The sequence below is a fragment of the Mustela nivalis genome, assembly GCF_964662115.1.
Source record: "Mustela nivalis genome assembly, chromosome: 19".
In the NCBI taxonomy this organism is placed as follows: domain Eukaryota; kingdom Metazoa; phylum Chordata; class Mammalia; order Carnivora; family Mustelidae; genus Mustela; species Mustela nivalis.
Window position 1 is genome coordinate 14,678,557 of NC_139038.1, and position 13,269 is coordinate 14,691,825.

Genomic DNA, 13,269 nt, shown 5'->3' on the forward strand with positions numbered 1-13,269 from the left:
CAAAATACTAAAAACACTTTGTTTGGAACATGGGCTATTTTTAGCTCATATATCAAGAGTGCACATCCCTTTCTCCCCATAGTAGAAAAGCCTCCTTCGGATTGGGTTGGGGCAGCACCACGGCGGCAGGGCTGTTGACTGAGCTGTCATCTGTTGAAACCACCTGGGCATCTCTCTACTGCTGGGGACTCCCTTCCAGCTGGTCTTCTGGGCCTACTGAGTATCCATGAGTCCGCTCTAGACCCAGTCCAAAGTCTGGACAAAAGAGGAAGGACCCCCCCCCTCAGTTTTCCAGGCTGAGCAGTGAGCACCTTGGCTAGAGGCAAGTCAGGTCTTCACGACCTGTGCCCTCACAGGCTCAAAGAAATGAAGTAGAAGTGAAGTAGAAGGTATGTCAAGAGAAAGTCTACCTACAACTTGGCAAAGACAGGATTAGAGAGTCTGCAGAATTCTTTTATAAATTGAAGGATGAGATCGGGGGGAAAAACTGGGAGGTATAAAGGGGTACCCTACTTCCTGCCCTCCACATAGGATTTCTTTCCACACGGCACCTAGTGCCACTAGCCAGCTTCATCTACCTCATCGCTTCGGTTCCATTAGTGATTTTTTGGTTCTCTTAGTGAATTCTCTTCTCTGGGGACCACCTTCTTTTAAATGCTCTAGCTTAGAGCATTAACAGCAAGCACGTTACTATTAACCGCTTAACGGATGGACAGCCAGCTTCAAGAATGGTATACAAAAGCCAATACCTCACGGGGCTGTGTCGACAAGGTACCTACTTCTCTGGTCACTGCCCTGCTCTTGCATCCATGTATTTACAGCGGAAGCACCCAAGTGCTCACCCTCTGACTCTCCTCCCTCGGACTGCTGTCTTGATTGGGAGTTGGCAGCAAAGATCAGTGAGGGAGTTTGGAATTGAGACCACACCGACTCTCCGTCGAAGCTGGTTGCCAAAATTGGCAGCTATCTGGCAAGGATGATTTTCCTATGGACAGAGAGACTGGAGACATGCAGACGGGCAGATAGAAGCAGCTTTCTTGGGTTTTCTGCATCACCCAGGCCTTCATTCCAGCCCTCTTTGAGGTGTTGGAGTCTCGGAGGCAACCCCTCCACCGGCAACCCCTGCCCGAAGTCTTCCAAACACGTTCCTCTTCTCATTTAGGAGACTCTACCTCATTTCTGTTACTTGCAGCCAAAATGGTACCAGGAGGTGTGAAAATGGCCTGGGGCAGGTACATGGGACACATGGAGAGATGCCTCCCTGCTTTATAATTCTGCCTACTCTGCCTGTATTGGGTGTGAGCACATGAGCCACCGCCCAGCACGCTTCAGGGTCTGGGGACAGCCCAACACTCTGCAGGCCCCAATACGGTACTCTCAGAAAGAGGTTCATAGCTTAGGAACAAAGGACAAGAGGACTATGTGCTCCACAAGTCACTGTGCCAGAGACGGACGTGAGGACATGTCCCCGCAGGCTGTGTGCCCTTCCCCTCCGTGCCCAGCCTTTGTGCCGAGACTGTGACGGTGGAAGCCACTCCCGTGGCCCCATCTCAATCTTCTCCTTCTGCCCATTGCATAAGGAAATCTTTGAGAAATGTGTGGGTGTGCCCCCAAGGAAGGAGTATGCAAACGCATGGTTGTGGCAGTCGTGGGTGTGAATGCATGATGCAAACCATCCTGGAGCCGTAGAGGCCCTCAGCCTGGGGTCCAAAAAGAATGAATGCCACCCCCCAGGGAGAAGGCATGGGAGAAGCAGATTTGCTCTGCCTGGGCTACTGCTGCCCCTGGAGACAGGGGTACCTACGCTCTCGAATTCATGCCCATCACACGTCTGGCTAAAGAATTCGAAGTCCCAAAGCCACAGGAACAAATGAGGAAATATTTTTCGTGTCCGAATACGCTGAGCAGAAGTCTGACCCCGTCGGACGCCCTGGTGACGTCCTGGGCGACAGCTCCGTAGCCGTCAGGGCGGACAACGGTCCCCTCCCTCTGTAGCACCAGCCACACTTACTATTTGCCACAGCCCACACAGGACATGCAGACGCGTGTCTCTGACCCAGTCCTGACCCTTCCCCCAAAGTGCCCGCCCCCCACTTTCTCAGGGCAAGCACCCAGGAGTCTATCCCGTATCCCAGTCTGCGCAAAGGCCAGCCAGGAAACTCACCCTTGGACTGGGTCATGCCTCCTCTCGGGCTCCTCTCCTAGAAGGGGTGAGCTGGGACGGGGAGGCCAGCCCGGATCGTCCTCCCACACCGCGCCAGCCCTCGCGCGCCGACCCTCCGAGCCTGCCCTTCAGCAGAACACGCCCTTGGCCAAGGGTCTTGTCAGCTCCCAGCTTTGATTTCCCAGACCGCGAGTGGTGTTAGAGAAGGTTCTGGACAGAGTCTTACCGCATCGTGTGCTGGGCCCTGCCGTCGAGCCCCGGCCCCACGGACAAACTGCTGAAAATCAGGAGCTGCAGCCCCCTGAGGTATCCCCACTCCCTTTTTATCCCCCGCAGCCCAACCATGAACTCGTGGCCCCCACCACTGCCACTTTTGGCCACTTCTGGCTGCTGGAGGCAGAGAGGGCTCGAGAGCCCATTCCAAAAAGCCTTTGGGGGACCATTTGCGAACATCTGATTGAATGACTCACCGCCGACCAACTCGACGACGCCAGCATCACATAGATCACAGTCCCCCTCCCTACAAAACCACCCAGAGCTGAAATTCCTCTTCAGTGTTTATATCCTGGAATGTCTCCAAGGGAAAGAAAAAACAGAATCGAACCCCAGGAAACCTGTGGCTTGGAGCACATACAGCCCCTCGGCCCTGCACTGACCTCCTCACCTGTGAGTGCGGAGAGGCAGCTAGGCCGGTGGTCACAAAGGTACGTTTTGGATTCAGAGACATTTGGGCAGGAACCCTGGGTGGACCTTTGTCTGTGCCATCCGGAGCCAGTTGCTGAATGTCTGGGGTTAACAATCCTCCTCCGGGGTTATCACGAGGATTCACGGAGACTGTCTTTGCCAGGCTTCCGCGCCCACCCAGCCCCAGAGTACGCACTCTATAAGGGACATCTGTTTCCGTTTGTCCTAACAAGCACCCTCCAACCTAATCGGTCCCAAGAAGGTCCGTTTTCAAACCCGTCCCCTGCCCCATGCACACGTCTCAGATACAGTCAGTGGGAACCCGTCAGGCTCACGGCGAACCGTACGATCTCTGCACCCGGCTGGGACACCCCCCTCCCAGGACCCCTCCCTGAGGGGTGGGGCGTCCTCTCCCTGCCCACGGGGGGACACTCGGCAGCAGCAAAGGCTCCCAGCCCCCCGCACCACCCCCTACCTGCGGGCTGAAAACAATCAAGTCCTGAGCAAACACTCGAGAAAGCGCTTTTCCGAGGGGGTTTGGGGGAAGAAGACTTGCCAAGTGGGGAAGTCGGGGGCCTGGCTCCTCGGCGGCTCCTCTCCCCCTCCGGGGGCTCCTCCGCCCCCCTTTTCCTCATTCTCGGGCTTCCCGTCTCCAGGTTGCTCGGGCAGCCGCATCGGAGGTCCAGAGCGATGTTCTCAGAGAGGCTTGGGAGCCCATCAAGGGAACGCCGGCGGAGACGCACGCTCTGCAAGGAGTTGACAGAAACTTACTGCCGGCACCTGCTGGCGGGTTATTTACTCAAGTCAGCCGCCTCGGTGGTCCGCACCCTCCCTTCCGTGCTGAGACAGGACAGTGGCACGAGATGAGTCATACAGTCGTGACAGATGTTTAGTGACGAACAAGGCCTCAGGGTCACCCGAGGGCATTCCACAACCGACCGGTAATGTGCATTTGGAACCAACCTTAATATTGACAGGTACTTTTCCCTTCACGCTCCCAAGGGCTTTGCTCTAATAGAAGCCACGTGGAGAGCCACAGAACCTCCAACACGGCTGCACCTTGCAAGAAAGCCCAGCACCTGGCCCGCACGATCTGTTGCCTTGCCGTCGACATCAGCCGAGCCACAGAAACTAATGGGGCCAGACGTTAGGAATAGCCGCCCCAGGGAGAGGATTCTTGCCAAGCCCGTGACGTTGCTCCCAGTCCCGGGGCAACGTCACCCCATCTTCCTTGGACAAAACAAGGAGCACCCAAGATTAGCATCTCTTCACCAGCTGCCGTCAGGCTTGCTCCCACGTGTACGGAGCCTCTGGGGTCCCTCCTGGCCTCACCTCTCCTCTTTCTCCAACACCGGGTTCATCCCTACTTGGCCTTTACATCTAGGCTCGGGTGAGGGCACCCGGCTGGGCTGAAGGCACCCTTCGGCGGTGCCCACTTCTGCGGTTGTCCAAATGCTTTCCCTCTTTCCTGGCAACACTGCGTTGAGAAAAGCTCCAGGCAGGGAGTCCTTCAGATGTACACTGTGTCCTGTGGGCCCACGCAGGGACAACCTTAAAATAACTGCTGTGAAACAAACACTTATTGAACGAACATTTAATCGATATTGGCTCTCTTTGGTTCCATATTGAAGTTCAAAGGGAATTAAAACAAAGAGTCTCAAGAGATGCGAGGTACAGAGAGTTTGACTGGGAGAAACTTGGTGATGAACCAAGCAAGCTCTGGTCGCCCTGCACGAGCCCTTGTCTGAAAGAGCCGGCCCGGGGGGAGGTCTGCCCAGCGCAGCGGGCGCCGGCCTCTCCTGGCAAAGACAGAGGAGTCTCCATTCCTCACCCGGCGCCTGCACAGCGCCTCCTGGGAAAGGCTCCCTGCTCTAGAGCAGTCTTCTGATTCTGCGGAGAGCTGTCCCTCCAGGTCCGGGAAGCATCCCCTGCAGAAGCTAACCCAGAGGCGATGAGGCTCAGAAAGTGCCTTTAAGAAACACAAAGCCTTGAAGAGGTGTGTGTGGACGTTATCACTGTAGTAAAGGATGGTTTCAAATCTGTTGCATGGTAGGCATTGAATGTGAGCCCCATCCCTGCTCCGTGAGACAGGCTCTGCCCTGGGCCCAAGGTAGGTCAGCTCCTGGGAGGATGAACGCCAGGCCTGTTAACTGACTGCGCGCTTATGGGCTTGCGTCTTCCACCTGGACCGGAAACCTGCATAATCTAGGTCAGTCTAGACCATCTAGACGATGGTCTTTGGATAATCCTGACATAAGATCTTCGGTTCTCTGAGGGTTTGGGCATGTGACTTGGACAGTCCCCCAAAACTGAGGCTCTATTTTGTGTGACTGGGCCGGAAATCCCCAAAGGTTGGGGCCGCAGAGACCCCCTACAAAGAGACATCCTCTAACGGTCTCTGTGTGATCTCAGACCCACACCCAGCCCTATCTGCAAACCCACACACACACAACCAGGAGAACTCATCCACAGCCACACGGCTGCACGCACTGCCCCATCGACACGGGCACGGAGACGCGCTCCCACACATGCGCACACGACTCGGGCTCACACACACTAGAGCCTCCGCTTGCCCGCGCGGGCTGCACACACGTCTAAAGTCTTCCCGTCGCCTTCGGTTGTCATGTTAAGTTAAAGAGGAAAAACAAGTACCCTGGGTCATGGCAGTAGAAACACAAAAGAAAAGGGACCTATTATTCTGGTGGCCGTGAAAGGCCTAGCACCGTCCACGTTGTAGCCAACACCGATTTCGAAAGAGAGCGACCACCCCCCATATACAAGAACTTCTGGATGTGTTGAGTCGTCTCCCTCCTCAGTCCCCCTCCAGGCAGAGTGGACACCAGGGCAGGGGCACCCTCCAGGGCTAGTCTGGCTGCCAAGACCACAATAAGGCCTGCCAGGAGCTCTCAGCAGAGGATGTCCACACTGACGGTCACAAGGGCATTAGAACCCATCCACTTAATTACTTGGAACTTGCTCACAGCTGGACAGGAGTCCTGGGCCCTGGGGATGGCAGCTTCCCATAAGGAACGATTTCTCCTGCTGCTCAGCTGGCCTCCGGTGCCCTTCCCTGCGGCACTCACGCTGTGCCAGAGAAACACAAAGCCAGGGGCTGGTGCCTCAGCCAGAAAGGGTTGGTCCAGCCAGAAGCCATCTCACCAGAATGCTCCTCTCCAGGTCATAGCTGGCCTGACGCACCATGGGGGACACCAAGAGGCCCTCCGCAGGCTGGGACTGATGGCCCAGGGCCAACTAATGAGACACTCTACGTTGGCATCTGCATAGAGGACGGACCCATGTCTTCCCGTCTCGCTCGAAGCTTCTCAAAGACAAGAGCCACGCTGCGTGCCCTCCCAAGTCCCCAGTGGCCGTACGCACGCTGGGACCCACCGTAAGTACCTACTGAAAATAGCTCTTTGTTCCCAGGTTAACTGCTTACCTCACTGCCTCAAGAAAGTCCTCGGGACAATTCATTTCTAGAATGTCTCCTTCATGCCATTTGCCAGTTATCTTTATTATCACCCGAAAGGTCAGCCAGGAGCTGGGTTTTTGAGCCCAGGTTTGGAAGTGAGGGCTCTGGGCTCCTTCCTGACCCACATTCCTGTCTTGTTCGGCTTTTTCATGTCACCACCAATGACCCAGCTGACACAGCCACTTCCTTTAACACCTGAAGCGTTCCTGAGCACTGGTCCCTCACCGGGAGGCACTCCGGGCACTCACATACCAGCCCATGGTATGCAGGGACTGGGGGTCGTGATGTGTTTAAGAACACGGCTGAGCGCCTCCGACCATGCAGTTCAAGTCTTGGCTTTGCCGCTTGTGGGCCGTGTGGCTACGGACAGGTGTCTTGACCTCTCTGTGCTTCCCTTTCCCTCACCAGCAACATGGGCCTCATGATAACAGCAGCTACTGCCTAGGGCCGTTGTAAGCGCCTGGCACGGGGTAAGCACGCCCCATGCCAGCCATCACGATTAATTCCTTCCCTTTGCACCTCACAGACAGTGGCCGAACCACTCTGTTCAGGCGGGTGTTGGGCTGAACCCACAGTGGGACAGGGGTGACGGTGGCACAGAAGTGAACGCACCACAAGACGCAGCCTCACAGGACCCAGAATCAAGATGGGGCACAGACACAAGCCCAGGCCAAAGGAGGTACTCTTGTCCCTCCGGTTCAAAGAACCAGGTTGTCCTAGAGAGTGTCTGGGAGGGAGGTGTGGGCTCTGCCCTCCGGTCCCACCGTTTAGGAACATGGTGGGTCCCCGTGCCTGCCTCGGAGGAAGGGAGAGACGGGGCTGGAGTCTGCATGGACGGGCCACCTTGTCATCCCAGCATCGGGGTCTCCTAGGATCTATTTGGGTACGTGGGTCACAGGCAAACTCAGTCCTTTGTGGATTTTGGTCCCTTTTGGGAATATCTAAAAATTGCAATACCTGTGGGAGTAAGGTGTGGCTGAGAATCTAGTGTTTACCACTGGAGTGTCCCAGCCTGCATCTGTTTGACATAAATAATTCATACGTGTGGGGCGAGTGGTTCTGTTCAGTTGCCAGGACAGCAAAATACTCCCAGACTGATGATCCAGACTGAGACCCACTTCAAGTGTCCACCAAGAATGCTCCGCCACTCTGACCGCCTCGGGCATCGAGTTAGAGCCTTTGCGTCTCGTCGCCCCAGCCCCAGGCACGTTATAATTGTGACTGTATGCTCCGTGATGTTTGCAGAGGGCTTTGCACGTGGGTCTTTCTCTCAAAACCCTCCACACATGGGTCATCAAATTGATCCACAAATAAATTGTATTTTTATCGGAATACACTCCAGGTCCATCCCTGTTGTAACAAATGGTAGGAGTGCCTTCCTTTTTGGCAGATTGATATTCCAATGACTCTGTGTGTGTGTGTGTGTGTGATGTGTATATGTATCACATTTTCTTTTTTGACTCACCTGTTGATGGACACTGGGTTGTTCCCACATCTTGGCTACTGTGAATAACCCCACAACGAACATGAAAGCGTGAGTGTCTCTTTGAGGGTGACTTATTTCCTTGAATACGCACCCAGAAGTGGGTTTCCTACATCTTATGGAAATTCTATTTTTCACTGCTTGCGGAAGCGCCGTAACGTTTTCTACAGTGGTTGTACCAACTGACAATCTCTCCAAGAGTAGCCCCAGTGTTCCCTTACTTTAATCCTGTTTGGACGGTGCCTCTAATGAAGGGTTGAGTGGAGTGGGTCATGCCATGTGGTGGTTAGTGGGTACCATGGCTGAGAGCAAGAAGTCAGGGCGCAGACTGAGCTCCAACCAGCCCCAAAGCTAAGTGCTGTGTTTACCGGAACCTGTGAGCCCTGGAGCTCCTTCGGCAGGAGAGATGTCGTCAGAGAGGGAAACGCTGCTCAAAGTGCTGCTGCACAACAAATCCGGACCATTGTGCTCGTGTTTATTGACTCTGAGACTGTCCTGCAGAAGTGACTGCTCACCGTCCCTTAAAATATTTTAATACCAAGGAGTCTTCAAAAGCACAAATAAAAGAAAAAGAATAAACTGCTGGTTTGCATGTAGGAAATGTCCACTGAGGGCCTGAAAAATACAAAAGCGCAGGCTAAACGCTCCCTTAAATGTACTGTAATAGTGAAAATTCACTTTCTACCCATTTCTATCCAAAATAGTTTGGATATATGGAAATAACATGTACACCCAGGCAGAGCGGAGATTCTAACCCAAGTCCAAAGCCGGGAACTGGTTCCTCAGAAGCACCTGTGGGATGATTCTGCAAGTAGTAGTCCTCCAGGGATTGGATGTCGCGGCATGGCCTGGCTCAGAGTCGCACAAGCAAAGCAGCCTAAACTCCAGTTCCTCCAAATGAAAGCCGGGAACTATCAAGGGCTCTGAGCAGTTAAACTGGAGGTGAAATAGGTAAAATAGGAAACTGGATATTTCCTTGTGTCCACATCTGTTCAAAAGTCAGCATCCAGCCCCTTACTTATGGGCTAAAGTCAAGGTAAAGTCTCGATCACCACGACTGTTCACTGCTGCGGTCCCCGCTACTATTAATACCGTGCTGTGGGTATTAACGGACAGGAATAGACAAGCAGTGTGAGGCTCAACATTGGGAAGGAAGAAACAAAATAAAACCATCCTCGCTCCTTAGAGAGGACATAATTATACATTTGAAACCCCAAAAGAATCCTCGATAATTAGTTACAGAGATGGAGAAGCCAGGTTAAAAAGGAGGGACAGGACAGGGCCCCTTTCTTAGCTTTCTTGGCAGAGTAAGATGGTGCAAGAGAGTTTCTGCCACCCTTGCTACGATCATTGACATGGTAGTTGGGCCTGTCCCTGCAGCTGTGCTCAGGGCTTGGCGCTAGTAGACACCCTGTAAATGCTTGTTGAATGAATGTCGGCTGCCGTTAAGTCAACCGTCTACGGGACGTGCTAGGGGGTAGCCCCCGTGATCTGCCTCCATGCAGACTGATCTCACAGAAACTCACCACAGTGGCCAGTTTCCGCAGTTACAGACACTCCTTTGGTCCATGACCTTGATACGTGAATTGGTCTTAAATATAGTGTCTACATGCAGTGGTGCATCATGATTTTGTGAGGTCCGTGGTGGCTCAGTTGTTACTACTAATAATAGTAAGCAAATTAAAGAGACGTGCATCGCCAGTCTTACTTCACAACACAAGGGTCCTTACGTAACCTGGGACTCCTGCTCGGCACACAGAGAGAGAGGAGGAGACATTGGCTTCCTCGGTTTGGTCTCCAGAAGCCCCCGTGGGTTCAGCCCAGCAGGACTTGGTGTTTGGTGATTCTGCCAGTCCCAGCTTGCAGGGCTCAGTTGGCTCTGCTGGGACCCCCTCGCTGCCCTCCACCATGAAGCTCACTTAGCCCCTGCCACCTTGGACCCACATCTAGCCTCTGACCCAGGGACATGGAAGGAGAAGACCCCCTAAGTCAGATCACGTCGAACTCGCTGTGTTGGCAGAGGCGGCAGGACCTGGCGTCCCTTCGTTCTGATCCCTCATAACCAAATAATACCATATTTAATCGGTTCCAAGACTCTAATGATTTTTGTTTTAACATCTCTGAAATCGGGGTGACTTTTACAATCTCGGAGACCTTAAATTGGATGAAATAAATACTTAGTCATAGTCTGAGGCAAATTAAGTACTTGGTACCAAGCATACGTCTAGGTGCTGTACCTGAGTTTCCTAACTTGATCCTGAAAGTAACCATAGGATGAAGGTATTAGTATTAACATTATCCCCATTTTAGAGATGAAGAAACAGAGGCACAAGGCACTGTGGAGCTGGTGGTGGCAGAAGTAGGCAGGTGCGCACCACATGCCCAAACACAGCAACCCACCGGGGCCCGCTAACTTTCTGCAGAGATGCTACAGGTACACCTGGCCAGCGTCCCTCCTGCCCAGCCCTCGGGGATCCACCAGCGCAACCTGGCAGGGTCCCTCTGGCCACCCACAGCCTCTCTCTTTACCTAGCATGCCACCCAAGTGTCACTCACACACATGCCATGGCCAAGGAGGGTAGACAAACACGGCACCCTACCTTGGGTCCCAAGCATGTCAAGACCTTTGGAGGCCGGGAAGGCCATCTTCGTTTTCTGGGGCGTGGGCTTCCGTTATAGTGTGGGCTCCGGCTCCCTGCCTCCCCACCATGCTCCCCTCACCGGAGCCATCGCTACCCCTGAGACACCCAGTCTCCTGGCTGATCTCTCTTCCCCAGAAAATGAAGATACTCGGACGTGGGCCCAGAAAGCCGACTGCCACTGGGACCCCACCCTGCCCCCCCAGGGCCCCCGCCTGGCCTCTGTCGCCCAGATGAGCCTGCCTGCCCTTTGGTTCTGGGCCGATCCAGGGACAGCCACTGGATGACCTGATCCCCAAGCCCGTCCTGCCGGTCCTGCCCCACAGAACCTGTTGTGGGAAAGACAAACTGGGACATCAAGTCCGTCAGAGAAGAAGACCCCGTGACCTCACTCGTGTGGAATGGAAGAAACAAACGAACAAAGGAAAGGAGAGGAACCAAGAAACAGACTCGGCTAGAGATGGCGAACGGGTGGTTCGCAGGGGAGAGGTGCGGGGAGGGAAGGGGCGCAGGTGGTGGGGGCTCAGAGGGCACTTGTGGGGGGCACCTGGGTGGTGCAGTCCGTTAGTCGCGACTCTTGATTTCGGCTCAAGTCATGACCGGAGGCTCCTGAGCTCGATCCCCACGTCAGGCTCCACGGTCAGTGCGGAGTCTGCTGAAGCCTCGCTCCCCCTCTGCCACGCCCCACCGTGCGTGTGCGTGTGCGTGTGCGTGTGCGTGTGCGCGTGCTCTCTCCCCACCCCCAAATAAAAGAAAACGACCCTGATCACGACAAGCGCTAAGTAATGTAGAGAAGTGTTGAGTCACCGTGTCATACCCTGAAACTAGCAGCACACCGGATGTTCACCGGCTGGAAGTTAAACAAAAACTTAAAAATATACTTTACATTCATTCCAAAGCAAGCCCCAGGCCTTGGTCAAAGTCCTTTGTCCCCTAGTCTCAGAAGTTTCCGGAACCAGCCGGGCACAGCCACTGATACGCCCGGTGTCCCCAGCTCTCCCTGGACGACATCCCAGCGTCCGTCTCCTGGCCGTGGCGGGTCCGGCTCTGCCAGCTCCCCGAGAACCTCCCCAGGACCCCGATGCCCCGACCCCTGCTGGAGCAGGTCAGCCCCACCCTCAGACCTGGGGGCCGCCTCGTGCAGGGGCAGTCGGCCCTGCGGGCGGACGTTGCTGCTCCGTCCGTGCATGTTCCCTTCCCTTCGGCTTCCGCGCTGTCCCTGCTGTCTCGGAGGCTTTCTGCTCCGAAGAGTCCCCGATCAAGATGAAAACTCTCCTGCGGGCAGCTGGGCCCCGGCAGGTGAAGACTGAACTATCAGCGAACGCCCTCTCTTGTCACCGCCGTCCCCGGGTGGGAGCCGCGGGGTAGCCTGATTCACACGCTGGGGCGGTAACAGGCTGGGGGTAACAGGCTGACTCACTCGCGGGGGTCAGGATCTTAGGACCCAGGGAGCTCCAGGGGGCCTGCGCTGGGACAGGGACGGGGTCATTCGTGTCGTGTGCCCCCCCAGGGCTGGGTCCTTCATCGGGCCGTTAAATTATGTGTCAACATCCAAACAGCTAACCCAGCACTGCCCGACTGAAGCAGAGAGGCTGAGTAACGCCCGAAGGCCACACAGCTTCTCTCGCAGGCCAGAGGCCCCCCCGATGCAAGGCCAGGAGCTCTCGGGGTGGGGCGTGCAAGGACCTCACACCCCCTCCCCTCTCCACCCCCGCGGCCACTCTTGCGCTCCCTCCTGTGGACAGAACTGTGTCCCTCCAAATTCATGGGCTACAGCCCTAACCCCTAACGTGAGTGGATTTGGAGACAAGGCCTTTGAAGAAGCAGTTAAGGTTAATGGAGGTGGTCAGTGTGGAGCCCTAACCCTGTATGACGGTAGCGCTCTAAGAACAAAGAAACAATCACTCCCCTCTTCTTCTCTTGCCCCCTCTCTCTCCCCTGCCCCTCCGTGCGAGGACACAGCACAAAGGTGGCTGTCCACGGGCCAGGAAGAGAGCTCGGACCGGACCGCGACCATGCTGGCACCCTGACCTCAGACGTCCAGTCTCCAGAGCTGTGAGCAGATGTCTGTCCGTCTTCAAGGACCCGTCAGCGGTGTTTCATGGTGCAGCCTGAGCCGACGTCCTCCTCTTGGCCAGGCGCTGGTCCGATTCACGTTAGTGTGAGATCTACTGCGGGCGCATCGGTCCTGGCTCCTTGCTACACAGCAGGGCATGGTGACCCCAGTGCCCGCAAGGACAGGGCAGTCATATAAAGAGCCAAAAAGCCAAACATCTAGCAAGAAGGTGGCGGGAGACTCTGATGGAGTGATTCCCCTCGTCCAAAGGAGTAGCCACAGCTCGTCACCGACTGACTGTTGCTGTGAGGGGCTACGTCCGGCAGGGCCGGCTGTGCTGTTTACAGAACTGGAAATCCAGACGGTGACGATGACAAACCAGCTGACTCTTACATGCCGGCCACGACGCCCAAGTTTCAAAGCGACAACAAGATAAAGAGCGCAACCACACAGGAACAGCAGTGGCCAGACTCTCTCTGTGGGCCTGCTCTGGCCTGAGAACCGCGATTTCCCGGCCTCATTTAGGGGAGGGGCAATTCTGGAAGCCAGAGCGGTGGCTGGCATGGTGGGCGCCCAGGCCCGAGGGTCGCTGTGTGTCCGGCCCGCCGGCCTCTCCCTGGGGACGGGGAAGGGAGGGGAAGTCGGGGTCGCACCCGTGGCTTCCCTCATCAGTCTCTGATGGAGCTCCCCAGGGCCCCGGGGCGCCCACGTAGAGACGGCCCAGAGACCAGCAGCCTGGGCCCCAGACGCCTTTGCCTTTGCTATGGCTGC

At 55.4% G+C, this 13,269-nt stretch overlaps 1 protein-coding gene across 2 annotated transcripts in view; it reads right to left on the reverse strand.

The window, feature by feature from the left end:
• The window catches only part of CALN1 (calneuron 1), a 477,468-nt gene that overhangs the window by 448,143 nt on the left and 16,056 nt on the right, over positions 1–13,269 (reverse strand). The window contains exon 2 of one of the 2 annotated variants that reach the window (XM_082714433.1): positions 3,405–3,594. The exons of the other annotated variant lie outside the window; for it this stretch is intronic. Within the exon in view, the coding sequence (XP_082570559.1) occupies positions 3,405–3,523 (119 nt within the window). The 5' untranslated portion in view covers positions 3,524–3,594. The remainder of the gene's footprint in view (positions 1–3,404; positions 3,595–13,269) is intronic. 2 annotated transcript variants of the gene reach the window in all.